The sequence below is a fragment of the Pezoporus flaviventris genome, unplaced genomic scaffold, assembly GCF_033815535.1.
Source record: "Pezoporus flaviventris isolate CSIRO_AGI_PZ_B2104156 unplaced genomic scaffold, CSIRO_AGI_Pfla_v1 ptg000009l, whole genome shotgun sequence".
Classification (NCBI taxonomy): domain Eukaryota; kingdom Metazoa; phylum Chordata; class Aves; order Psittaciformes; family Psittacidae; genus Pezoporus; species Pezoporus flaviventris.
Genome location: NW_026892557.1, coordinates 2,264,092 through 2,291,057, shown reverse-complemented (window position 1 = coordinate 2,291,057; position 26,966 = coordinate 2,264,092). Strand labels below are relative to the sequence as shown.

Below are 26,966 nucleotides of genomic sequence, written 5' to 3'. Positions count from 1 at the left end.
AGCTGGTCCAGACAAGAGAATACAAAGCTGCTCTGAAATCATTTGTAACATCTGCTTCTGGAGTAGCATGACTTCGTTGGGCTATAAGTAATGTCGCCCCATTTTCCACATTGGTATTTGCGAAAGCGAAGCAGACAAAACGGTTCTAACCACAATGATGCTGTTTCTAATACAACTTGAGTAAAAGGAGTAAGCGCATCTATAGGGGTTACACCACTCTGCTTCAGTATTTGCTTCTATCTTCTTTGCCTCCTGTCATTCATCTGCCAAATGAAGGAAGTTTGAACACTAACCTAGAAGAAACCGCCAGACTTGATAGAACCCTTTTCTAGTTCTGCAATAAACAATCACATCTAATTATGATTTCAGATCTTCCTGCATAAAGCAAATTAAATCTCAGTTTATTTCAAGAATGAACCATCTGCTTTGTCATTTTTAACTCCCTCCTCTATTTTTCCTTGGGGTTTTTTTAGTCTTTTTCTTAAACGCATTTTGTTTTTATCAGTGGAACACCACCATCGACTGTTATGGTGTTCTACTGATAAACAGTGTGCCTGAACTGCACCTACAACAGGAACTATAGGGTAAGAGTCACACCCTCAGCCAAAACCTTCTACTTTATGACAACCAATGTGATAATGTACTTAATTAGTAGGCGACATTTCAAAGCTGTTGACTTAAACTTTCCTGCTTCACTTGACATATTTAGCTGAAGGCAAAACAAGACTGTTTTCCTGTTGGCACCTTGCACCAGACGAGGAATCAGTGTCCCTTCCACTGTACATCTTCCCTTTCCCCCAACAGCGACAAACACGCTGAAGATTCATTTTGCTGCTATCATTGGCATCGAAGGGGGGTTTGGCTTTGCCATTTTTACAAGTTCTTTTTTTATGCATGATGTCAGTAAGAAAATAAACCCAAAGAAATTAAAGAACTCGGAGCAGGCAAAAGTAAACATGAAGCCATGGCACTAATTCCATGTGAAAAAACATGCAGAACTGCCAGCAACTCTCATGTCATATCCTTTGCATGTTGAAAACAGAAGAGAAACCACTCAACTAAAGGTACCAAACCACACTGCAATGCACTTCTCACATAGTTTTGCAAACAGACTTAATGTCCTGTACAAGACCAATACTGACAACAGAAGCTTCAGCTTTTGTTGTTACTATCCTGAGCAATTCATGCAACTCAGCAGGAAGGTACTGCCCAGAGTGACTGGAACCACACTGTAATTCCAATCGGGCACAAAAGCACCTGCTAACGTGCAAAAAGCACAACTGTGGCTTAACCCAGTGCTAGAGGCTGGTAACTACAAATCCAACCCCTTAAAAGCAGACAGAAAGGGAGACGCACATGCTCACAAGAGCCAAGCACCACCACGGACATCAGGATTGAAAGAAAGCCTATACCTTCTCCTTCCCTGTGGTCCCACAAAAACTTGCAAGGAGTAAAAAAGCTTGGAAAAGGAAGATGCATTCTGATAGCAACACACAGCGGGTGATCTGTATCTACAGATTATGCACTGATAAGGACAGTTTATTACACATCCAGTCCTTCCACAAAGCAACAACAGCCAGATCACCAGCAGGAACAGTTACCCTGTCCCAATACCCTGCTCACACCACCCGAAGCACCACGACGTCCCAGACAAGCAGAGGAAGGTGCCCTCCTGCTCTGCACTGCAGCAGCAACAAGTGGGTTTCTGTGCAGCTCCAGCACGCTGGGAAGGAACATGTTTAGCTTTGAAGTGTACGAATACACACAAAAAGGGGCAAACCACAACTCCAACTGTTTGTTCTTGCAGGGAAGGCAAAACTCCAGACCCTGGCTTCTCATTTTTAAAGGATAAAGTGCTAAAGCATTCTTAAATGTTCTATTTTCCCACATCAAACCTGCCATACTGGTCTAGGCTCTCTTTGCATCCCCAGCTGTCAGCCCACCATCAGCTGAGATGGAGCAGCCACCACAGTTCAGCCCATATGCTTCCATTTACACAGCTGTGCTATATAAAGCCAGAGGTAAAGGCAGAACCAAATTTAACTTCCCAGGAAGAACTTAACTTCCTGAGTCACCATTTCCCAAAAAGACTCGAAGTTCATATTCCTGTGGGTTACCAAACCTTAAAATGACAGCGAGCACAATCTGGACTCTACAGCCCAGTTAACCAAGTCTATACCAAAGACAGATCGCTGTCTTAATAGCAAAACAGCTACTATTTCACCAGCTAAAGATTTACTCAGGAGCTACAGGAAGAGAGAGAGACTAAGAAATATCACCAGCTCACGGGAGAATGGGGCAGGGGAAAAGGAGATGTGAAAGTTTTCCTTACCAGTTTGAAGTCTTGAATGCTGCAGATGAAATACGGGGTATTCGGCCGGCGGCTTTCAATATATACGCAATCTTTAAAGGAAACAAGATTGTAAAATAATGGCAATTAACTTCTGTACCTCCAAGAAAGAACATCAAACCAGGCTAACTTAAACAGCTTCAGCTTAGCAAGAACCACCAGTCATTTGCATCCCATGTAATTTATTCTGAGTGTGATCTAAAAATAGGAACTGTTTATGATGATAAATAAGGGAATTAACTGCATCAAAATTGACTTGCATTAGAACAGACATTTTGCTGGAAAAACAAAAGGAAGCCCGTATAAAGACCCTTCTGCATCTAGTTAACAGCAATGACCAGGTCACAACCTATGAACCAGATCAGCATCAGACAGGAAACTAATCACAGCCTTTGTGGTTAGCTTGCTATGAAGAGCTGAGCACCAACATATTTTCTCCTCTAACTGTGAGGAAAACCAAGACAACCAAGCAGAGATGAAATGCAGGGAACTAAATCACAATTACATCAGGGAGAGACTGGGCTTTCTCAAGTTACATTTGACATGACAGAAACCGAGTCATTATTCGTTTGCTTTTGACAACTGGACTCTGCCAGGTTGCTGGTAAATAAGGTCTGCTGTATGAAAACCAGGCTTGGCACTAACCCCAACAAAAGCAGTGCCTCAGAATAAGATTACAGCAAGGGTGGGAAAGAAGAGCCTGATTAATGATAATGACTTTAGAAATCAGAAATTCATACACAGATTGCTAGAAGGCAAAGATGCTCCTTGCAAAGCCAAACAAATAAAGGACAGTCATTGTGTTCTCCTTTTATATTCTGACAGGTAACTGCTATTCAGCAGACAGCAGGTACAAAGCACATCAGCTATTGTATGAATCATTCTCCTTTGATTTCTGCAGAAAAACTCTGAAGACTGAGTTGTATAATACACATTTCAAAACACAGCTAATGCCCTGCTTCACGTCTTGGAAAATCTACAGGTTGTTCAAGACATTTTCTAGTTCTTATGTTGCACAAAGAGCTTTCTTAAGGAAGCACTGGCATTGTTTACAGCAATAAAACCTCTTCCTCCTGAAAGAGAAAAGAAACCCTTCATTAAGCATTTCAAACCCAACCTGTACTCAGGAATCCTCTCACCACTGAGAAGAACTCAAAGATTAACTGAAAAGAAAGAAACTCAGCTGCTGTTCAGTAGCACTACTTTAGGACTATCAGAAGAGCAGGAGGAGTCTTGGTACCTCCATCAACCAAGCTGGAAAAGGGCCAGGCATTTCCAGCGTCTGGCACTTGAACAATATATGCCAGAATTACACGGTTGTGTCTGGTTTTCCATGTGGCACAGGTGTTTCTCAGTTATACTGACTCATGATTTCGACTAGGCTGGTTGTTAGGTGGTTCGGGTCAGAGCACAGAAGTATCAGAGTCAAGCAGGTCCCCACGGACTTGGGCTGAACAAAGTCTGCTTTGAAGAAGGAAAGAAACTCTTCACATGACAAGCACCGTGGTTGAAAACCCCAGAGGATACAAAGGCCAGCAAATAGCTAAAAGCAATCATTTCAACTGTCACCAGAACCTGGCTGTGAGAACTCAAGTATCAGGGGCTTTTAAACCAGATCATCTGCACCGCAACAAAAACCTGTTTAGTACAAATCCTACTGGTTGTGAATAGATTAGACAATTGCTGGAACTAAAAGACTAAATTTGTGAAGCACAAGTTCACAAGAGATGACCTGCTCAGGAGCATCTCCCATCCAATGCCTAAAGTACAACCTGAGGGCTGAGTGATGAAGAGCAGCTGGAATGCAACTTCAATGAGAGCATTTGCATCCATCCAAATGCATTGCCTGGTACCCACAGAGGGTTTATCTTGGTGGTCCATCACAGAGCCATAGTAACCATCTGAAGCAAAGCCTTTAAATCCAACTGTCACATTTCTACCTGCAACACTATTTGTAAAGAGGGCTTCTTCACCACACTGTTCCCTATCTACCACAAATTGCACTGTTAATCACTTTGAGACAGCACTTGATAAAGTCAAACGAGCTTGATGAAGCAGCTTTCTTTTTAAGCTGAAAGCCTATTGCTTATTTCACAGCGCAAGTCAGACACAGGATAAGAATCTGGATTAATAGAAAATCATAACTTTAATTCTCATCAGTAAAGCTCCTCTGAGCATACAGAAGGAATGTGCTTAACAGCAGGGCCCTTCCAACCCAAACCATTCCAGGATTTTATGCTGCACATTTCCACTATCAATAACAGGATGAACCAAATGGCTTGCACCAGGAGTCTCAAGAGGAATACAAGCTTCATGGATATAAAATGCACTAAAATCTTGTTTTCTTTCTTAGTAACAAAATAACAATAAGCAGTTTCATATAGCATCCTCCAGTGTCTCTGCAGAACCAAGAAGAATGCCCATTTAGTTCAAATACGACTATCCTTTTCCGAAGTATCAATATCAAATTGTGTATTCCTTAGCCTGGATATAGCAGCTGTTGCAACACTCACATATGCACATTTTAAAAGCTTGAAATGTCATACTTGTAAATCAGCCATCAACACCAGAACAATATCTATTTGCCTTGTAACTCACGCTTATATAGCACTTTTCATCCATAACCCTGAAAATCCCACACTCAGTCTCCCTTGGGATGCAATCACCTCAGCTACCTTACACCAAAGGCATCCTCTTTGCCTCTTTGCACTGTTGCAGTCTGATTCAATCCAGTTTATTCAGAAGCTATAGCAATTTAACCATATCAAAGTACTCCTGTACTTGTTATCCCACATTTCCCTGGCTGATCCATCCATCCAGACTCACTCAAACTAACTGCTCAGGATCCCAGGTGAATCATCCATTTTCACAATGCTCCATCACTTCTTTGCAGGAATTTTTTCCAGGATTCATTGGGAAATTGCATAAAAAGCTACAAAATTTCACATACAGCAAAGAACACAACTTCCAAGCTTTTATTCTTAATATCTCCATTCTGCAAGCCTCATTTTCAGAGTGTTATCAGACAGCACACAGCATAAAGAGCTAAGCATCCCTCTGAAATGGCTGCCACAAAGGCAAGAGAATCTGGCATCTACTATAGATAAAGCAAACATGTTGACTCACCAGTATACTGCACTTAAGTGAGGCGCTGCTGGCTGCCTGCCGAGATTTAAAACAAAGATGACACCCAGTGAAGATGTCTCCAAAGCAACAGAGGCCATACAGATAAGAAAACAAGTTAATCCAGGTGCAAAGCTGTGTCGCGAAGGCTAGGAAGGGGAGAAATGGGGGCAGGAGAACGTTTCTGGGTGCACTCACATTAGCCATTCAAAAGACTCCATAAAGAGCAATCTCTCATCCACCAGAAAAATCAAAATGCAAGTCCATTATTTGCAAGAACAGCTTCAACGTGGACCCCAGCAAACAAAAACTGTTTCATTTCCCTAATGTAATCAACTTGCATAGATGAGACTTACGTCCATGAAAAATACAGTACCATAGAATGGGTAGGGATGGGAGCAGCCCCTCCATATCCTTAGCACACTGGAATGTGCTATTACACCTTCCCCCCCCCCCCCCCAATCACATCCTTCTGGAATGCTTTTAGCTCTATATGGCTGCAGAGAACTTCTGTGTAGACTTGACACGTGCAATCAATTCTCACCCCTATGGCTCAGGCTGCTTGTGTCCAAGCACCTATTCCCTGGGACAACTACAAAAGAGGCTGCATTTGTCATAAAGAAACAACTAAAATACTTAAGAATCACTAAATAGAGACACTCCTCACACAAACAAGTTCATGGAACACAGAATGGGTTGGACTGGAAGGGACCTTAAAGCTCAGCCAGTTCCAACCCCTGCCATGAGCAGGGACACCTCCACCAGAGCAGCTTGCCCAAGGACCCATCAAATCAAGCCTTGAAAGTCCCCTTGCTTCTGACTTTTTCTGCTGCTTAGCAGGTTTATAGCAACTGAGTGACATGGTCTCACACGAAATAGAAGCCTGAAGCCTGAGGCTGTTTGTCAGCCTAAACCACAACGAGCACAAACTCATTCTCCCTTCAGAAGAGAAGTCCTGGTCAGTTAAACAGCTGTTAGTTTAGACAGGCATTCACAATACAGGTGTGTTTCAGCCATCGATTTCTCCCTGCAATACTGATATTCCTTTTTGCTAAGGTTAACATTCAATCCTTTCTACTCAAAAAGCCCAACAAAACCAACCTGTTTATAGAGCTCCTAATTTACACATCCGCAACCGAACGGCTCGGTGTCAAGTGCCTGCCAAGGCCACCACTAAACCATGGCACTAAGGGCAAACTGATCTCCCCTCATGGCTGCCCCTCACGATCTCCGCTCGGAGTCACCGCTCATGTACCCCCCCCATGTACCTCCATAGAGGCCTACTCTGTAGAGCTGCCACCCCTACCCCTCACAGCCACCCCTCATGGTCACCCATCACAGCCACCCCTGCTCTCCCCTCAACCCTCATGGCCCCGCTGCTCTCCCCTCACAACTGCCCCTCTCGCCTCATGGCTGCCCCTCCTCTCCCCTCGTGCTCATCCCTACCCATTACTCCAAACATCACTTATCTCACTACGTGGAATGAATGACTCCGTGGCCCACAGTTAAGCTGTTCCACTTGATGCCTGCTCATCCAAGTCAAGCAAGTGACCCTCTCTGAAGTGTGTAAGTCGGTGGACTTGGCTGCAGCTTCAGACCTTCAGCAACACGAGGGCAAGCCATGCCTGCCCTGAAACCCGGACAAGCCACAAAGCAGAACAATCCAGAAGGCCAACAGATCCTCACCAACTACTACCACCACAGTGCTTGCTCTTCTCTGCCCTAGGACAACCTCTCTCCAAACCCCATCTGACTCAAATCCAGTCTCGCAAGAGGCGTTGCCTTAAACAAGCACCAGTTAATGACACTATGCACACTGCATCACCATTATTCCTCCACTTCCCTTCTCCCTCTTGCCTTGAACTTGCAAGGCAGTGATAACCTTTAAGAAGTACTTCCCTTAGCCTGCCTCCAAAGCCTTCAGTCTCCTTCCCTTCCCATTTTCCCCTCTTCTAGCCCTTATTACACCAACAGCTACATTCCCTGTTGGCTTCTCCATCATCTGCGTAGAGGAAAACTTAACTTAAAGGATGTGTTTTGCTAAGCAAAGCTCCTGACCCCCTTTACAGACAGAACCGTATCGCTGACAGAAAATGAGACGCCTGATTATCTACACTGACCTACAGATATGTAAGCATAAATAAAGGCTCTTTCCATAACCTTTGCCTCTACAATGGGCAAACAGAGCCCAGAAACCGAGCTCCCTGCACAGCAGGATTCAGCGCCTGTCTCCAACCGCAAGTGCATTTGCTTACTTTCCCATTTTGTGTAAAACGTCCCATTGGAGATGAAGCATTTCTACGACACATGGTACAGAGTCATTATGCCTTTGGGCTTGTGATATTCACCAGATGTGCCCTACTTCTGAAGGGTTACATTAATATTCCCACACTAAAAGCTGCTTTTAAAATTAAAGCTCCAATAAATGGCCTTAAAGATCTTCTGCAGGAAAAAAAAAATAATGCAACCACCTCAATTTTCCGAGCACATGAACCTTTATCAGCTTAAACGCTGCAGTTTATGGAGTAACCATCTTCACAGTTACAATCCTTTTACGTTCACGCATCACCCAAGAAACAAAGCCTCGGGCTCTCCGCATAGTGCTGTACTTCCACAGGGAAGATATTCCTTGAAAGCCATTGTCAAGGAATTGCCTACGACCCCCCACCGTTGTCACAAGCTCAGTTCTCAGTGTCGCTGTGAGCAACCGGAATTCCAATATACATGCACTTCCCAGCTTTGACAGCCCAGTGTTTTACTGCATTACACATTCTTCCCCTTCTTTTGCTTTCCTTTATACAGTCTGTGTTATAGGTTGTGAAAAGCAATATGCCAGATGCATAAAACCCCCCATTCTTAACAATGTAGGTACATACATCAACCCTTAGTCACAACCAAGAGCTGAATCACCGGGCTCATGTAATCAGTAATTACATGTGCTCTGTATTCAACCATCTCATCAGTGTGCTACAAAACATCCTTCAGGTGTAAATAGCCCTGCAGTAAACACGTGCACTCCTGCTTCACACCCACCCCTTCTAACTCCATATAGACAGAACCTATCCCAACACTCTCACTGAATCTATAGGTTCATTTAGACCACAGTAGGGATTGGTATGACGGGGCTGGGAAGGTGTAAAAGGAAGAGTCCAGGCAAGCCCTGTAAAACCAGGTTTGTTTCACCACAACCATCCCAGACAGAAAATAAAGGAGGAAAATAACTCCAACTGTTTATTAAGATTGACCCCAATTCCTTGAGAGACAGAGAATGTTATTTATAGAGCTGACAGAGGCGTATATATAAGGACTTGAGAGAGAGAGAGACAGACACTCCTTACACGTTTATGTGTATATCCCGAATACAAGTTGTGGGATAGGCAAATAATGACAGGATATTTACATCCCAGAATTTAAGGGTATTTACAGTCCTCCATTCCCGTGGCTAAAATTAAAAGGTTTCCTCGTCCTTGTGCCCTCTGCCAACCAGGGAAGCACAAGGAGGCAATTCTGCTCTCTCCAAACACCTCTGCCCAAGCCAAAACTAGTGGGAACCCCAAGCAGCAGAGCTCTTTATTTCTACGGCTCAGGTAGCTGGATGCCACCAGCCTTCACCACCACCTCCCATAGTTAAACATGACAAGGAGCACGATTATTAGCAGTTACAGATGATTAGTAACCAAGCAATACCTTCCAAATGAAAGGTATATTTGTCTGTGCATTTGCAACTATCAGTGAATTCTAGATGTTGAAATCTGAATTTGCCTGGTTTCCAACTACAGGAAAGCCACCAAACCCTTGGAAACAAAGGTCAATAACGGAAACAAACCTTTAACTGTATCTAACAGCGACACACTTGGCGTGATGGTTTAGTAACCAAGGGAGAAACACAGGGAAGAAGGCACTGGGAATGACAAACACATGGTTTTAACTGGAAGAATATTCCCACTGACAGGTAGGGAGCTGTACACTTGCCTCTCTTCCCCCCATATGGCTGACAACAAACAAATTGCTGGTCTGATCTTTTAGTGTCACTGCCTGCTGAGCAGATTTCAAGCAACACTGCTGGCTCCTTGTCAGAAAACAATGTGCTAGAGCCCTGCTCTGCAATAAATGGTTCAACCAATTTACTGTGTTCATTTGAAGCTCACAGGAGTATTCCCAGTGCCTGGACTGGAGCTCTTCTTTGGCAAATGATTTTATTATAAACTGGTATCATAGCGAATCCATTTTCTTTAAGGGGTTTTGCTGCTGTTTAATGGACTGTCAGTATAATTTAGATTTCATCTATTTAAACTCATTCAAGCCTGGCTCCTGATTGTACAATAAATGGAACATATTTCTCTTCAACAAAATTAATGACAGCTAATTGTAGTCTGCAGCTCCCAGTTTCATAAAGGCAACCGTTCCGCAGCTCAGGCACCCAGCTACATCATCTCCCACACCGGTTACTTCCCTGCATTCTCCTGCAACACTGTACAGTTCTTCTTTCAAGGTGCACTCAGACACAACCTGTCAACAACTCTGACACAAAGCAAAGGCTTCCTTACAGAAAGGAGTGCCGAAACACCACCGAAAGCAAAGGCACTGGAGATGCTCAGGCACTAACTCATCCCGGGCTATCCTCCTGCCTTAGAAGTGGTTTTCTTTGTCAATGAGACACAAGAAAAGGGAGGAGGGGTAGGAAAAAGAATGCAGGCCACTAAAAAGAAGTAATTAAATAATCAGTCTAAGAGCTCCTTCAGCAACAGATAAGCTTTACTGCATGTATGCCATTTAAAATGGTCTTCTCTCATGTTTTAAGGGTGCAGTAAATCGCTCCCAGCGTTCTTCCTGGTATTTTACAAATGCCCGTCTCAAACCGGAGCTGGATGCATTTCCCCATGGACACTCACTTTAAGCACACTGTGGAAGACACAAAAGCCGAGCAACACCACAAAGGTATCACATCACTTACATGACCATGACCTCACTTTATTTAGATAGCCTTAGCTCCCCCCCCCCAGTAAAAGTCCTTTATTGCAACGCACTGGAACAACAGCTACGGATGCTTTCCGAGACCTTCAACACAAGCATTACTAACAAGCCTTAAGAAACCAACAGAAGAAGATTAAATCAACTGAAAAACACCCGCAATGTCTCAAGTAGGGCATGCAATTGGCCAATATACATGAAAATCTGAAGAGATTAAAGGATCAAGATTCTGTATCACTCGAGATATAGAATCAATCTTCTCATGCGCTCTCCACTCCCTTCTGTTTCCCAAGCTCTAGCAGCGAGTCAATGGTGGCATTAGAAAGAATCAAGTGTTGGCCTATGAAGCTGTACTGCATGTGAAAACTGGCATCTTTACATGGCACCGAGTTTAAGAAGTTCTATTGCACCACGTAATTCTAACTCCATGCTCTAGTAGGCAAAGCAAGCACACCAAGAGGACTTGGAAGAGAGACCTCTTCTATTCCCAAGCCCACCGCAAACACCAAATGGTTGCTTAACTTCTCTCCCTTAGCTGCCCTTGTGATAATTCAAGTGCAGCACACTGCAATCCCCCATCAAAATACAGATGGGCTTTATTTGTGTAGCCCTCAACTAGAAATTACAGCCGTCACTATTTCCCTACTCACTGGCCCATCACTTCCCCTCCCCAATTAGACAAATGGATAGAGGATAATCCATTTTGTAAGTTGTTGGTGCAGCCCTGAATAGAAACACGTTCAAAAGGGGAAAGCTAAATGTGTCACTCGAGGATGATTTTCACAGGATACTGTATTTCAAACACTGCAGTCTGTTGCCTCAAAGCCTGCTGTGATGCAAATACACTCCCAGCAAGCTCCCTATTGTCTGTTAACCTGATATCCACCTACCTGCAAATACCTAGCAGCACTGAAAAGACGGCTGTATTTAAAGAGATCAATACGTATTTTCTGCAACAAAAACCATTTTCCTATTAAACTTGCAAATAGCTCTGAGATGCCTTTTATACAGAGCAAATGAGTGCAGCAGCTGAAAGCTGATCTGACAGCAGAAGTGTTTTTACTTTGTTTTCAACACATTTAGGTATCTTTCTTTGCTAAACAAACAATACAACTGAAAAAAGCCTTAAATCTCTATCAGCTTTTATGTACATCTAAGCCACTCCTTCTACAGCAGGGTTTCTGATCCTTTCTTGACTTAAATATCTCTCCTGCTTGTGGTAAAAGCATCCATAACACATTCTGGACTTTGAAGAAGACTACCAGAAAGACCTGTTCTTCCTGCCCATGCTGAAACAAAGCAAACATCTTTCCATTTGTAGCTTACTTTACTTGAGATGCTTCTTTAAAGCAACACATGCTCTTCTACCAGATGCTCCTTATACAAAACCATCTCTTCAGGACAAAAGGAAACCCAAACAGGTTGCCCAAGATTCATGATCTGACAGGGGATAAAAGGTAATTCAATGGGTAAAGGATATCCAATTGCAGACATAAATACAGGACCAGTGTGGTCCATCAAGCAGTAACGTGAGCACGGAGATAACTTTTAAAGGAGAATTTATTTTCATCAATTCTCAAGTTGTATTTAACCTCTTTCATTTCCTATTCCCCTTGGAAAACTGATGATATAAAGCAAAGTCTCACTTGAACACACACTCTCCACTTGGCCTGCTTACACGTAGCACTGAGTGTCAAACCCGGAGAGAAACACCTCCCTCACCTATGAGCATCCACCCTCCATCCCCTCATGAATACAAAATAAGCTCACAAAACCCATATTCCAGAATGAAGGAGCAAAGGTTAGTCCCAGGAACAACACTGACAGATTACATTTCACTGCCTTCCTCTCCCAATTCATCAGAAATACCTCCAGATAACAGCTGAAGCAATCACCTGGCATCAAGCAAACTGCTGAGCTGCACAGCAAAGCGTACCCTTGGCCCTGGTATAGAAGCTAAAATGAGAACTGGGTTTACTGCATACACAGGTGTTGTCATTGCAATTGACCAAACACTCCTTTATCTGATTGTCAATGAAGGACATGACCACTTCCACTGGGTGAGAAAAAGGGCTGGTAAATTCCAACACTACAGGTTCACACTATTCCAATTGAAATACATTGAAATTTGGCAGGCCTTAAAATTCACTGCAGCCACAAACTCCACTTTCACTCCTTGAAAACCACTATTTCAAGGAATTCCCTCCCCTTAGTCCAGTTTTTCCATAGTTTTTATTTCAAAATTCCCATTTGCCTCACTGGCAACACAGTCTAGCGTGAGGTGTCCCTGCCCACGGCAGGCGGTTGGAACAGGATGACATTAAAGTCCTTTCCAACCCAAACCATTCTACGATTCTATATAGATCCTGGTTTCATCATGGCATCCTGCACCCCACAAAGGATTACTTCTTGTTCAGGTTACAATCTTTCTGCATTCATCCTCTGCAAAAAATAATGCCCTAATGCAGCCTGCAGTGCTGCTCACATCTGTGTTCCAGTTAGCTATGTTAGTGAAACCAGAGATTTTCAACTATAGCTATTGTAGTAACACACACACACATAAATATCGTGTCAATAAGGTGTCCATGTAATGTTTTACATTCAACCTGTAACGGCTCCAAACCACTCCAGCTTGGCAAGGTGGTTTTATTTTGCATTACAAGCTTCTCAGGGAACATGCTGTGGAGTTCAGTTCATACCATCCATGCTGCTTTCAGGAATACCTCATTACAGCAGTCACTGGTAAAACCTCCTTTTGTTACCGAGCCTGAGCCACGTTTTGTTGTGATGGAACAGAGGATGACTCGCAGATAAAGTACTAACAACATCCTTATAGAGGAAGCCTTATCTAAAACTCCCCACTTGCACAACTCACCTGTTATGAAAACACTATCACAACCCCACGCAATAACAAAGGCAATAGAAAACCCTCCCTGTTAGACCAACGCTGGGTAAGCAACATCCCCAATCCCAGACACAATGCCCTCACCCCTCATTACGCTCCCCTCCTTAGCATCGCTCTTCATGATTTATAGCCAGAGCCAAACAAAGCCAGAGGAATCCATTTGCTAGATCAACCTTGATCTGCACTTAAGACTCCATCTGTCAAGCAGCAACAGCTGCCCATATACAGAGCAACGCCCGCCACATTTAGAGTAAATGTGATCTCAGTAAATGCATTGTCTCTTCTCTTCCTCTCCAGTTCACCTTCTGTTTACTGCTACCACAAACAGCACATACATGGAAAATGAGTTATTAGTGAAGTTGTCAGTGTGTGCTGTCTTGTAGCCTTAATTGTTTTCTACTCTTCGTATTATTCACCTGATCTTTCAAAACCAGGCTCTTCATCACCTCTCTAATCCTAAGAATAAAATCTAATTACAACTGCTGTTACATTCAATAATACAGAACAATACTAACAGAGATTTCAGCTGCATGTCAAAACAGTTCTCTACAGCCGTCAATCAACCTCAAAGAAAATCCTTCTGTGATGCTTTTATGCCTTTTAAGTGTTTTTATACATGTTGCTACCCCTCCTGACATGTTTTAAGACTCACCTACTAATCCAGGCCTTTTCCTTATTCCCCTCCTCTTCTAAAGGAGGAATGGATCAAGAACATATTTGTTTCCATTGAAACAGAAGTCCTAAAGATAATCTCTTCTAAATAGAGATAGTTACAAGCTTCCCTCACCACCATTCACATACGCAGAAAGGTTGAAAACCCAGCGGTTTAAGTGTGAAAAATAAGAGAACTCTTACAAACACATGAAGCAGCTCCTGAGGTTATTCCCATTTACAGCAGCTGAGAGTCTGTCTCTGAATAGCTGATTATTACCATGATCTAGTGTCATGATGGCAACAGTCAAACGAAGGGGGGAAACAGAGCATCACCTTAGAACACGCGCTCATTTCAGCTATGAAGCTTCTGAGGGAAGACCACACGTATGTGAAAATACCCATTGGTCAATCCATGCAACGTGGGCAGAAAACAAGAGTCTGGCCAAAAAACCCTCCTAAAATTCAAATGTACAACTGGAAAAACCCTTTCATTGCATTTCTTCCTTCTGCCCAAGCAGAAAACTCACGTTTTAAAACATCCCAGAACAGATTTAACTTCCCCCCCATCAACCTCCTAGCAGCCTGAAAATCACCTGCCAGAACTTCCATGTTTATAGGAAGAATTAGGGTCCATGCTGTACATATCTTTGTATTTAACTGTGCCATGGCCACCTTTCTCAGCTGGCAAAGCTGTCAGAATAAATAGAAGGGCAGCATCTGGAAGAACGGCAAGCACATGGGTCAATGTCAAATAGGAGCCAATCGCTGTCAGAGCAGGAGTCAAATCCCTGCATTTCAATTTCACCCCAATAACAGTGCACCACTTACTAACAGAGTAAATAGAGGGAGGTTTCGCTTGTATTCATGTACTTTTACAAAGCTGATGGAGGTTTCTAGACTAAAACCACCATTTCAGCAGGTTCCTCAGTTCCAACAGTGCAAAACAACCCAGCGCAGTTATAATAAAGGGGACTTTCAACAATTAATTACACTAGCAGAAAGTGAAGCTGAGAAATTTAGAAGTAATAATACTTATCAATAATTCAAAGCTACATGCTAGCTAACCAAATTGAGAGTGGATTTTAGGATAGCTAGAGGAAATCTCAGTCCAACCAGACCTCAGGCTTCCAGTGTGACTGGAACTCTATGCGACATGCTCCAGAGGATACCTGGATGCCAGGGCTGCGGATTCACACAGATGATGACCCACCAACTTCTCTTCGTGATGGGGCAATAACCCAGCACCTGCAGGCTTCAAATCTGAGCCAATGACTACAAACTATTCCACAGTTTAGGAAGCGCTCCCTTAGAAAAACCACCATGTGCTCTACAATCACAGAACATACAGAAGTGAAAAGGAAGATCTCAGGTTGAAATCTGACCTGCAAATTCAGGCTCTTCCCCCTCTGATGCCTGTCCAGGTAACAGTTTATGGGGCAACAACAGCTCCTAAACAGCACTCGGGGCCAGAAATCACCACCACTGTGAAGTGACATCAACCTATAAAGCCAGGAAAGTCAGTACTCATCTCAAGTTGTATTTTCAGCAGCAGCAGCTCACTGTCATCCCAGTGACAGTCATTTCCCACACCTTAAAAAAGGCAACTGAATCTAAAAGTGCAATAGCTGTCCCGAGCAATGTTTGCCCAAAACAGCTCAAAGTGGCAGGGACACATTCCTGGTTTTTTCTCTCACAGAACAGAATGTAATGATTTGGGTGGGAAGGGACCTTAAAGCTCATCCAGGCAGGGACCCCTTCCACTAGAGCAGCTTGCTCCAAGCCCCTGTGTCCAACCTGGCCTTGAACACTGCCAGGGATGGGGCAGCCACAGCTCCTCTGGGCACCCTGTGCCAGCGCCTCAGCACCCTCACAGGGAAGAGCTTCTGCCTAAGAGCTCATCTCAGTCTCCACTTTGCCAGATGTTCCAGGACCCACATAAAGCTGCTTCTACCTCATTCCCTGCACCACATCGAACTACGCTTTCTGTATCTAACACCGCACCTCTTCCAGCTTCACACCGACCTTCAAACACCTAGAACAGAGGCTCCATGTAAGCCGTTCCAAGGCAATTTGCTAGGAAACAATGAGTCCTGTAATGCACTCCACTCCCTGCAGAAGCATTTCACCTGGTGTTACCTCATGTGGATTCGTCTTGCTGATGTGCTGTTTATATAGCTACTGATGTCACTGTAGAAACAGATCCTCATAAATCCTTTTAATTCCTGCAGATCCTTTTAAATGTTTCTACGTAGGTGAAGCAAACAATATTGTCCTCATCTCCAGGTGACACCTCAGCTGCTTTCCTCAGGCTCCAAATCAACTTGAGACTTTCATCCAACATTGTTTTTCCAGTCCAGCACTCAAGGTGCCATCATGAAGGCATTACAGCAGTCTGCTTGACACCAACAATATCCTGAGGATTAGGTCCTGTGGGTTTAATGTAGTAAAAGCCCATCCTGATGCGTTGAACAGAAGGTGAAAAGGGACAGGGAACGTGCGGCTTCCTCCAGTAAGAGAGGTATGCAAGAGGTCAGAGGACAAAAGGAACAGAGCAGTGAAAGTTTCCACACAAACACCTATCATTTTGATGCAGGTATTTCAGCTATGTACTTGTTCTGGAATCTCAATCCATTTACTTCACAGAAACAATTTACTGGGATATTGAAAAGAAAGTCTCCATATTCGAGGACAAGAAGATACACAAGAAATAGCTCCATGTCACGTCCTTGTGAGACTGAAGCAAGTTGTTGCCCTCAAGAACAGGGAGGGGGAAAAGCTTCTCTGGAGCAGTATCACCACTGCCTCTTTCATCTTTCATTACACTGGCCAGGAATCTAAAGTTACAGCCAGCACTATTTGCTTCCCATCACACAGCTCCCTCTTCCAGCTAGGCAAGTCATTCTCTTAACCAAGAGCCAAAAGCAGGGCCTATGCAAAAGCTGCTGCATTACTCAGCAGGGTTTGAAGTGGCACAGACCTTGGAAAAAGCCTGGGGAAGCTGTTCCCAAAGCATCCCAGCCCCTCAAGTCCAGAACAATCCACTGCCAGCTGTTTGACTGACGGCTCTTCAGTTCTTCTATAGAGAAAATCCTACACAGAGACCAATTGTGTAACCCAAACAACAGATGCAGTTACAAAGTCTGGTTTGCACAGCAGAATATCAAAGTATTCAAATTCCTTTACAGTCTGACAATCAAAGAAGAAGAACTGCAAAGAACACACTACAACACAAGGCCACCCGTTTTCGAGCACACCCAACGAGAAGCCATGTGCTAAGCATATTGCACGGGCACGCGAACCGTATGGGGAACGTTCAGACTGTGCTGGATTTTGGCAAATGGCAGTGGCATAAAAGGGAATCAATCTGCACTCGAAATGGAAGGCAACTCAGCATTAAATAATGTGACTGACTCTAAGAGCAGGGAAGTATATCCCAGTCTTAACGCACCTATCTCACACTGTCGTTCCCTTACGCCCAGGAAGCCTATTGGCAAATCTGAATACATGTGGTAAATTGATTTTTATTGTACAGTACCAGTCATTTGGACTAAAGCAAGGCAAGAACTGCGAGGAAAAAGAAAAACAACCCCCCCAGACTGGATTTGGAAGGAAATGGGAGGGATGCTGTGGGAACTGAGAGGACAGATGGGGAAGTGGGCTAACAAGCTTTTAGGATAGGCCTGTGTGATTCCAGCAAAGTAGAGAAGATTAATTGCACAGTGTTGTCTAAGCTCTACTCCATAAATTTTAATACATCATTCAAAGCCATGCATACATTCATGGTATCTATGCAAATTCATAAGAACAACATTTATATCCTAACTATATAGTGTAACCTTTCATTTGAAACAATTCCAGTAATCTTGATTATCTATTTACAGTTTATTTGCTATTACTCAATATAGCTGCTGAGCCCTGCATGGAAAAAATGTTCTGTTCAGTGCTGGATTAAGTACTCTGCAGCAACGGGGTGAACACAGAATGAGATTCTAACCAAGGACTTTGTAGTAAGAAAACACAGACCTTGAACAATCATCCAGATGAGATCAGAGTATTGCAGAGAAAGAACTGAATTGAAAGGATTTCCTTTCCTTGAAGCCTAAAAGATGTGTGCTGAAGATAGCCACCTGCTCTGCACACACCTTTAACGGTCATCTCCCTAATCCTCACTGTGCAAGTCTCATTAAATTCCCCTAATCCCTCTTCAATTTTATGTCATGTGTACTCTTAGCTACAAATACATCTCCCTGTAAGTAACCTAGCCATAAGGCACAGGCTAAGATTCTCTTCCGTAATAGATGCTAAGATTGCTGTAGAGTATATGGAATGTGTTTTCAAGATCTCACTCTTTAGAAACTGTATTTAAGCTAGGCTCATGTCCCTCCAACAAGCAGCTACCTTATAACGTGTGTTCTTGTTGCTCTCTGCAGCTGAAGAGGAGAAACAGATGCAAGTTTAAAAAGCACAAACTGCAAAGTGGACAGCAAAGCTTCAATGCCGGGGTACATCTCTTATGCTACTTACGACTAAGAACATGTGAAATTTAATAAGCAGATTTTTACAGTACAAGACAGGTATCTGTTATCACAAGATCTATGGCTTTCCTCCTCCTTGCACTAAACGACCTCCTCCAGATCAGATGCAACGCCTTCTCCTCAAACAGCGCAGAAAGATGGGCAAAGAGAAAATGAAACAAGCAGCCCGAAACTAGCACTCGTCTTTCAAATCCTTTACAGAGCAGCTTTCAAATCCCTCCCAGACCATGCGACCTCATCCAAACAGTCCTCATACAAGGAGGAATCACTCCCTAGCTCGCTTATCGCTGCTTCTGCAACCATCATCACCAAAATGCAATCAGCTTGTTACGTGTTAGAGAAGATGCTTCTCCCACACTGCCAACCATGTGAGCTCCTTAAAGTCCCGTAAGACCCAAGCGGTGCTTAGCCAGCACTAAGAGCATTTGCTGCATGCAGGATCTCTGACTTCTCTGTGCCTGGGTTGTGACTGAAGCTTGAGTTCTATTTCAGTCCATCAAGAGAACCTCTGGCAGTGTCAGAAGGTACAACCCGTAACTGAAGCTCCTGCCAGTCTGTGTGTACAGATTGCTCTTCTGAATGGGTACTCTCATGAAAACTACAGCAGGAGCGACCTAAGCTCTCCCCACACCACCAGCATTTACACAGGCTCTCTCCCCTCCTTTGTAACTGATCTGGCAAAGGTACAAACTGTGTCACTACCGTACTGATGCCATGCAAATACCCCTCTTTCCAAGTACTGCCACACCAGAGGTACACCCAGCACTGCACCTACTGCATAAGGAGTGCAAATACTCGTCCATCCTACTACGGGGTAAAACTGAAATCACAAACTGAATTTCCACCTTAATTTTAAGCAACGTCCTTTAGCAATAAAGCCCATGTATCACGTTGTACTACTGGGCCCACACAACAGCTGCTCCTAACAGATTCCAACTTATTTTTCACCCTCTAACATGGAAAATAACGATTGCCACCAAAGCTGACGCGTTTGCAGGCTCCCTATTGCTACTGCTCAAGCAACAAGTATTACTCAGCTCCATCCTCTGACCAAGAGAAAAACATGTCTTGGAATGGTTTGGAATAATATTTTAAGCATTCAAATAAATGAGCTGTTGTGACAAACTCTGGTAGAGCCGAGTGATCAAACACTCCCCCAGCTTGCCCACAGGAGAACGGGTACAGAATTCAGCACCTAAACCCAGCAGAATTTCAGCCCATCTCTATCTGTAGCTGATGATGTCCACACAGAAAACTGCATTTTAGAGCACTTACAGCACCTACGACTGGAGAGAGCCTTTAGCACATTTACATCTGGACTCATACAATGACATTTTAGTACTTCAAATATACAGCGCCTCACAGAAGTCACAGATTTCACTTCATTCATTCCCATGGCTTTGAGGTTGAATCCATCTCTATTTTACTCCAGCAGTGTTCCTATTAATACTTCTACAGAAAAGCAATACAAAGCTACCAGAGCCTTTAAGCCAGTGCTTTGAACAGGCAGACCAAACATAACTATCCCTTTGTGGTGGAACAAGCAACTGCAGTCAACATTTTAACAGATGAACACGGAAAGTTCACTCAAAAATGAGGAATGCAGGTAGCTGAGTAGTTTTCAAGTACAATTTCACTTTGAGGAAGAAGTCAGCTGGCAGCAGCCACAGGTTACATCTTGAGACCTTAATGAGACCCTAAAAACCTTGGCAGTAATTAAGCAGCATGTCCAAGCCATCCAGAGCACACTGCCAGCTTCTGCTTCTGTCCCAGCATCCCAGATACTCACTGATGCTGACACTGTTTTCACCAAGAGCTAAGCTGCTGTGCATGGCCATTAGCTAGCTGCTAATGAGGGAATGAAACTAATGGCATAATAGGCACAAGATCTTAAGTCACCCAATTTATATTTCACAAACCGAAGAGGAGCTGTACAAAGTAATCACAGATTCACAGAAAAGCTTGTCAGAAAGGTTGGAAGGTCTCTATACCACCTAGTCAAATCTCTGTCTCAGTCTCAATCTCAGGTCAGGACTCGCTTCAAAGCTGGAGCAAAGCACTCCATGCTTTATGCAATTTAGGTTTGAGATTCCCAGGGACAGAGATGCCACATGCTACACAGATAATTAATGTAGCAGAGAGAGAAAAAAGGTGCCTCTTTTTCAAAGAGGAGCCAAGATCATTCCAACAAATCAGATATAACAAGATACAGGCAAAAGCTTTTGCATGCATATCTATGTTAGTGCCTCCAGTGGAGAAGTGGCAACGTGCCCCTAGGACAATCATCATGTAAATTAACAGACAGCTCATTCTGCCGTGTGCTGCAGCCAACTAATTGGCAGCTCTGGTGCACAATGACTCGAAGGAAACGTAAGAACCTCTTACCTCCAGGCCTGTACACAACATCATCCTCTGTGATGAAGGACGTTATCTCACCGTTGTCCGTTCTCTCGTAGCGGGACTTCTTCTTGGGTGGTTTCTTTTTGCTTTTCTTTGTGGACTCCTCCGTGGTGGCACTGTTGTTGTCATTGTCCTCATCTTCACTGTGGTCGCTTTCCGCATAGTTCTTGGCGCCTCCTTCCAACGTACAGCTCCGCCGAGGACGCGAGTTCTCGCTCTCCCTTACCTTGTCTCTCTTGTCTCGCTCCTTATCCCGGTCTCTATCCCTGTCCTTCTCTTTGTCTTTGTCTTTTTCTTTGTCCGCTGTCATGATTCGCCACGTGCCTTCTTCTGTCCTCTCACGGCTGGGCCTCCGTGAAAGGTAGACAGTGAGCCTGGGCTTCAGTCTTCTGAATTTCTCACTCAAATCCAGGAAAAATTCAACCACTCCAACAACCCCAGCGTTTTAACAAGGTTCTTGAAGGAAGAAAGAGGGGAAAAGCTCATGTTAGTATTCAAAATTCTTTCCATTTCTGAAAGCAAGAACTAAAACCAAATGAAAACCCCACATCCTAAAGCAATTCAGTGCAGGAAACAATAGGCACTAACACGCAAGGTGGTCTTCTGAAGCACGGAGGGAAACGCTTAGGAAGTGTCTGTGTAACAGCTGAAGCTTTCTCCATCCTCACAAAGATCTCGCAGCTCCCGAATTATTTTGTTTGCTACAGAAATATAACAGCTTCTTGCACGGGAAGTGCTCCCTGAGAACACCGATTCTAGACCTGAAGCTAAATAGGAAGCATGCACGTGAACAAAAACCCCACACACACATTTAGGGAGGGATAAGGGCAAGAAAGGAAAAGTCTACAACTTCTACTGCCTCAAAGCAAACAAAGTGTAGGAAATGGCTGCCCTGCTCTCCATCTCCACACCACCAGCGACGGCTGCCCTATAAAGCCGGTACAGAGGAAAGGATGCCATCTGCCACCTCCAGGGCAATCTGTTCCAAACGCTTACCCCTACCCTGCTATTCCAGAGATAGAGCTAACCTGTAACCCGGGGATTACAGGAATTAATGAACTGAAACCAAGCCACAGGAGTTACAAGTGCACCAACAAAATCTGCTTTTCCAGATAAAAAGCAGTAAAGCAAGCACAAAAGGCTGTAACAGAGCACATGGAGATGGGATATTATAACCCATCACCTTCACACATCCAGTTCCCTGCTGGCGAACTAGAAGAAATAATCCCATGTTTTTACTTCCCTAATCATTTAATCAATACAGTTAACATCAGTTATATCTTTTTTAATTCGATGCAAGTTTAGATGTAAGAAACTGGACTTGCTGTTTGTTACCAGAGTATTTGCAAGCTTGGAGCCATGGGGCAGGGTCCTCAAACCACACCAAGTACACAAAACAACTCCCTGTTACCAACCCAGAGCCACTCACCGACATCCCCTGGTACCCTCAACCAGAGCCTGGCTTAATTCCTAGTGAGACACTAACGCTGTACCTCAGCCAAGTGAAAGGTAGGAACACAAGCCCTCTGCAGTTATAGCCTTTATTCTTTTAACTCAAAACCAAAAGCTTCCTTAAAATGTCCTTCCTGTTGTTTGAATCAGAATCATCTAGACTAATAGGTTGTGTGACAGACCATTAAGTGACCACCAGCAGCACATACATTAGATTTCCATCACCTCCTCTGGAAAGGCTCTAGTGAATTTGCACTGATTGCGGTATTCACAAGTGCCCTTTAATACTGCTCAGTAGCTGCAGTCTGAACACTTAGAGCTGCTACTGAACATGAATCATACCGTATTTTCTCTTCAGGGTTCATGAAAGAAGGGTATTTCAAGAAGGGAGCATCCAATACACAGAACTAAGTTACCTTTTTTTTCCCTAGTTCCCCAATAAAGCTGAATTTACCCACACGCAATCCATAAATTTTCAGGAAGCTACTATTTGGTGCAAGCTGAAATTAGTCCACTGTGTAGGATGCTGTAGCACGGAAGTCAGGGAGCTAGGAAAATTGAATGTTGAGGCATTAAACATCTGAAACCACATTAGAGAAGGAAATGGACTACTTTGATTTTTAGACCCAGCTGAGCAGTCAGTGATCCTGGGTACCTGAAGCTCCTCCACTCTAACATGAATCTTAGACTACAATATTCTTCTCCCTGTTGACTACTACTACCAGCAATGGAAATAGCCAGAGAGACAAATTGCTTTTGCTGATGCAATTCAGGCTGTGGCTTGAATCTCTCAGGTGTTTCCTGAATGAACCCATCATCCAGGTAGGAAATGATTCTATTTTCTTCCCTCCTTATAGCAGCTGCCATCATTCTGATAACACACAAGGGGAATTCAAGGAAACTCCAGTAGAGGAGACTACAATGAACCTGTCATATGGCAGAGAAGTTGCACATAACAGTGATAGCGATGGTCTACAGGGACTCAAGAAGAAATGCCTTAAATTTCCAGGGGGTAGGAAATTCCCCAGCAGCAAGCTTGAGGGATTTTTCTACTGTTGTTGATACAAAATTTACTTTAGGGAGTAAATAATCTATTCATTTTGCACGAAAACTAATTACTTTCCAATCTCAATTCTACAAGTAGCAGCATCTCAGCCTAAGTACAAGAGATCTTTATGTGTTCTTTAGAGACCAGAAACTAAAGGATATAGAATACACCTAAAAATGTATTCAGCTGTTTCCAAGGATGGATAAAATCCAGCCAGTTTACCAGTTACGTTTACCACCAGCATTGGTACCACTGGTTCTTAAGGTCTGAGCTGCATAAAGTCATGATGGAAAAACACCTTCTGTTCTCCTTTTCCCAGCTGTGCTAACAAACCTTTGCATATACACAGGTAGGGACTAACTGCAACGCAGCTATAACCAAATGACTTCCTATGTTCCACCATCACTCCTTTGACAACAGCCACTTTATTCCCTACAGAGGCAGACACACTGTGTTCAGGAAATACCTCTTACAACAGTCCTATCCACACACAGCATATGGACTTTCCTCAGCTCTCTCTCCTGAGCATAAAGCACTAATCTTTATGATAGAATTACCACAACTTCCATCAAGAGGCTCAAGCCAAGTGTCCATCAAGAAGCTGCATCAGCTTTTCTTTCCTCCCTCAAGGCTGGGAGTGTATATTCCAAGTGGAAGATCTCAGTATCACCATCACTTCAACACCATGTAAGATCACCCCCCTCTTCTGGCCCAGCCAAGTGCACACAAGCACCCTCCCTTGCCTGCAAAGCACCCCACATCTCTAAGCACAAGGGGAAAAGGAATTTAAGCTCCTGTCTGAAATTCATCCATATTCATTTTATCTGCACCCTGAAACACGCTGAGCTCCACCTCACGTTCACTAAGTCTCAAGGAACCAGAGCTGGGCAAACAACAAGCAGCCATAAGTTCAGTGCAAGTTGCTCCTTGCCATGCTTCGCTTTGGAAGTTACTTTCAAGTGAACCATTTTAATTCCAACTATTATGGGGGGGGTTCCCCTCCTTCTTTCCCTTCCCTCCTCCTAGCTCCTGTTTCAGGAGAACCCATGCAGAAGTCATTCTCAAGCCAATGTATGTATGAGAGTACAGGAGGCCTCTTTGTACAATCCGTGTCTATCCAGTTCAAGCAGCGTTAAACGGCAAGCGATGCAATCTCACCACAAACACTGCTCAACTGCCTTACGCCCAAGCATCACATTGCCAAGATCATTTTACTATTAAAAAAATACTCATTTTCAGAAATACTTCAGGATTAAACCAACATCATCATGAGACAATGGCTACTTCTGTCTAAGAATAAAGCAGTCACGGAGCCTTAAGAGCACTTGCACCATGACTAGGAAAGACAAAACTACAGAGGAGAGTTACTGTTGCACAAACTCAACTGTGTAGCGGTAATACAAGACTTGTTTTATCAGCAGCCACATAATTAAGCCATTATTACCACATGGAAGTATTTGATAAATAATCTTCATGATTTAAGCAATTACCCAAACATGTTTGAAAGATTCCAAGATGCATTTCGCCTCTACAGCGAAATACAACGTTGCCCCTTGCTACATTCCCACCTTCTGCGTGCTAACACCAGAAACCGAAAGCAAACAGCTCGTTACAAACACAAGCATACTCCCAATGTTTGGATGGATCTCTTCAACCATAAGAAGAGAAAGGACCTTACAACTGAAATACTGCATCATCTAAACTTCACCTCACACATTCTTCCCAACCACATTGGAAGAGGAGAATAGGACCAACTCCATGTTCAAAAGCTATAATGTTGCCTAATAGCTCTTGACCAAACTGTGAAGCCCATGAAAATAGATCTGCTGGCTCAACACATTCATCAGTTACAGATGTTGTGGTGGGTTAAGCACTTTCATCATGCTACATGTAGCTATGCTCGAATATAGAACACACAACAGTAAAACCACCACCAAAATTACAGAAGTATTGGGAGGCTTCTTTTAGTTCTCTAACACAAACTGGGATAACACATCATGGATAATGCCACAGGGATCACACAGATGTTCACATCTGCATTAGGACAGCAGAAGCAAATACACTGAACATCTCAAGTGGGTTTTGGCAGACTCCGTAGCTTGGGTTTCCAGTGATTTTCCTCATCCTCACTATCTCAACCAACCACCAGAGAAGCTGTTCTGTCATCATACTACAGAGTACAGCACCACAGGCTAAAGACTATTAACTGCCTTTGATACAAGTTTACTGCTTCTTCCATAGGGAATTAATCTTGGAAAGAAGTCATTTAAGCTAAAAGGGGAACATTCACTTTACAATGGCTAAGACTGGTGTACAAAGGAGTGGAAGAATAGCTCCTGTGTGTTATTTGTTCAATGCCAGGCAAAAAATAACTAAGGAAAAATGTCAGCTTCACTGCAACTACACTTTATTATTGCTTGGTTTTTAACTACAGCCTCAGGATGTGTCCATTTATTCAAGTAAGTTTATTACATCCAGTATGGGATAACTTGATCTCCAGCCAGTATGCCACCGCACATGAAAGGTCCTCGTTATCTGCCACTGGTCTGAAGTCAAACGTAAGCCAAAAATATGCTTGCAGAACTACTCACTCAAGTCTTCTGTTATCTGCTTTCTAGCAGAGAATGCAAATAACTGACTGCAAACCAGATCCAAATGCTCTCGCTCCTGCTAAGAAGCTGCAACAACTTCAGACAGGTCTCGAGGGTGACTCCTCTGCTCACAGGAGTTTAAGAGGAACACTTCAGTGCACACAAAGTGCAAAGAGAAGCACTGCAGTTACATTCCCTGCATTCCTGAAATGGTCTTGTGCATCCTTCACCTATTTGGCCATCAACTTGAGAGCTGCGCCACTGCAGAAAGCAGCACACAACCGTCCCAACCACCATGCAGGGTGTACTCACATCATCTTACTAGTCCTTCTCTAGTCAAACTCCAAGGTAGCCAGGGTTAGATCTGACCCTCTCACCCTTTCAGTTCTGCTTCCAAAGTCAGAGAGAACAAAAGATATTACAATGAATATGGTTAGATCTACCTATGCATTTTCAAATGCAATAAGGTATTGCTGAAGTATCTTCTGAGAAATCAACCTTTAAACTTAGTTTAATAAATTACATGCAGAAGTTCATAACCATCATTTCAACCCCACATTCACCTGGTTGAGGTTGTTTCCCAGCATTTTCTATCTAATTTAAAGTGCCACCATTTGTTCTGACACAAAAACCTTCACATCCTCCTATCCAAGCCAGGGGAGCAGGATACTTCTTCCCCCACAAGAAATGGGCTGCGGTCAGATCTGGGCACGGCGAATGAAGGTGGCCAAACTGCAGTTACACACAGCCCCCCAGTTATTTCATCTCTACACCTAGAAATCATTATCGGAGCCAAAGGCATACATACCTCCTCTTCACGTTAAGCACTTAAACCTCTTAACTAGTATCAAAGAGTCAGGTTTTAAAGTGAAATCAAGTCGGACAGAAATGCTGCGAGACAAACAGGAAGGCACTGGAGTGCGCAGGGGAACTAAAA

The 26,966-nt window shown here is 43.5% G+C and overlaps 1 protein-coding gene across 8 annotated transcripts in view; it reads right to left on the bottom strand.

The window, feature by feature from the left end:
• RERE (arginine-glutamic acid dipeptide repeats) overlaps positions 1-26,966 on the bottom strand; it is a 222,103-nt gene that overhangs the window by 132,849 nt on the left and 62,288 nt on the right. For 7 of the 8 annotated variants that reach the window (XM_061450185.1, XM_061450187.1, XM_061450191.1 and 4 more), the window contains exons 2-3: positions 20,924-21,394; positions 2,333-2,403 (exon numbers count right to left, since the gene is read on the bottom strand). In XM_061450185.1, coding sequence (XP_061306169.1) covers positions 2,333-2,403; positions 20,924-21,248 — 396 coding nt within the window. In that variant the 5' untranslated portion in view covers positions 21,249-21,394. Of the gene's footprint in view, positions 1-2,332; positions 2,404-20,923; positions 21,395-26,966 lie in introns of those variants that run through there. The other variant, XM_061450192.1, reaches the window with a different exon arrangement.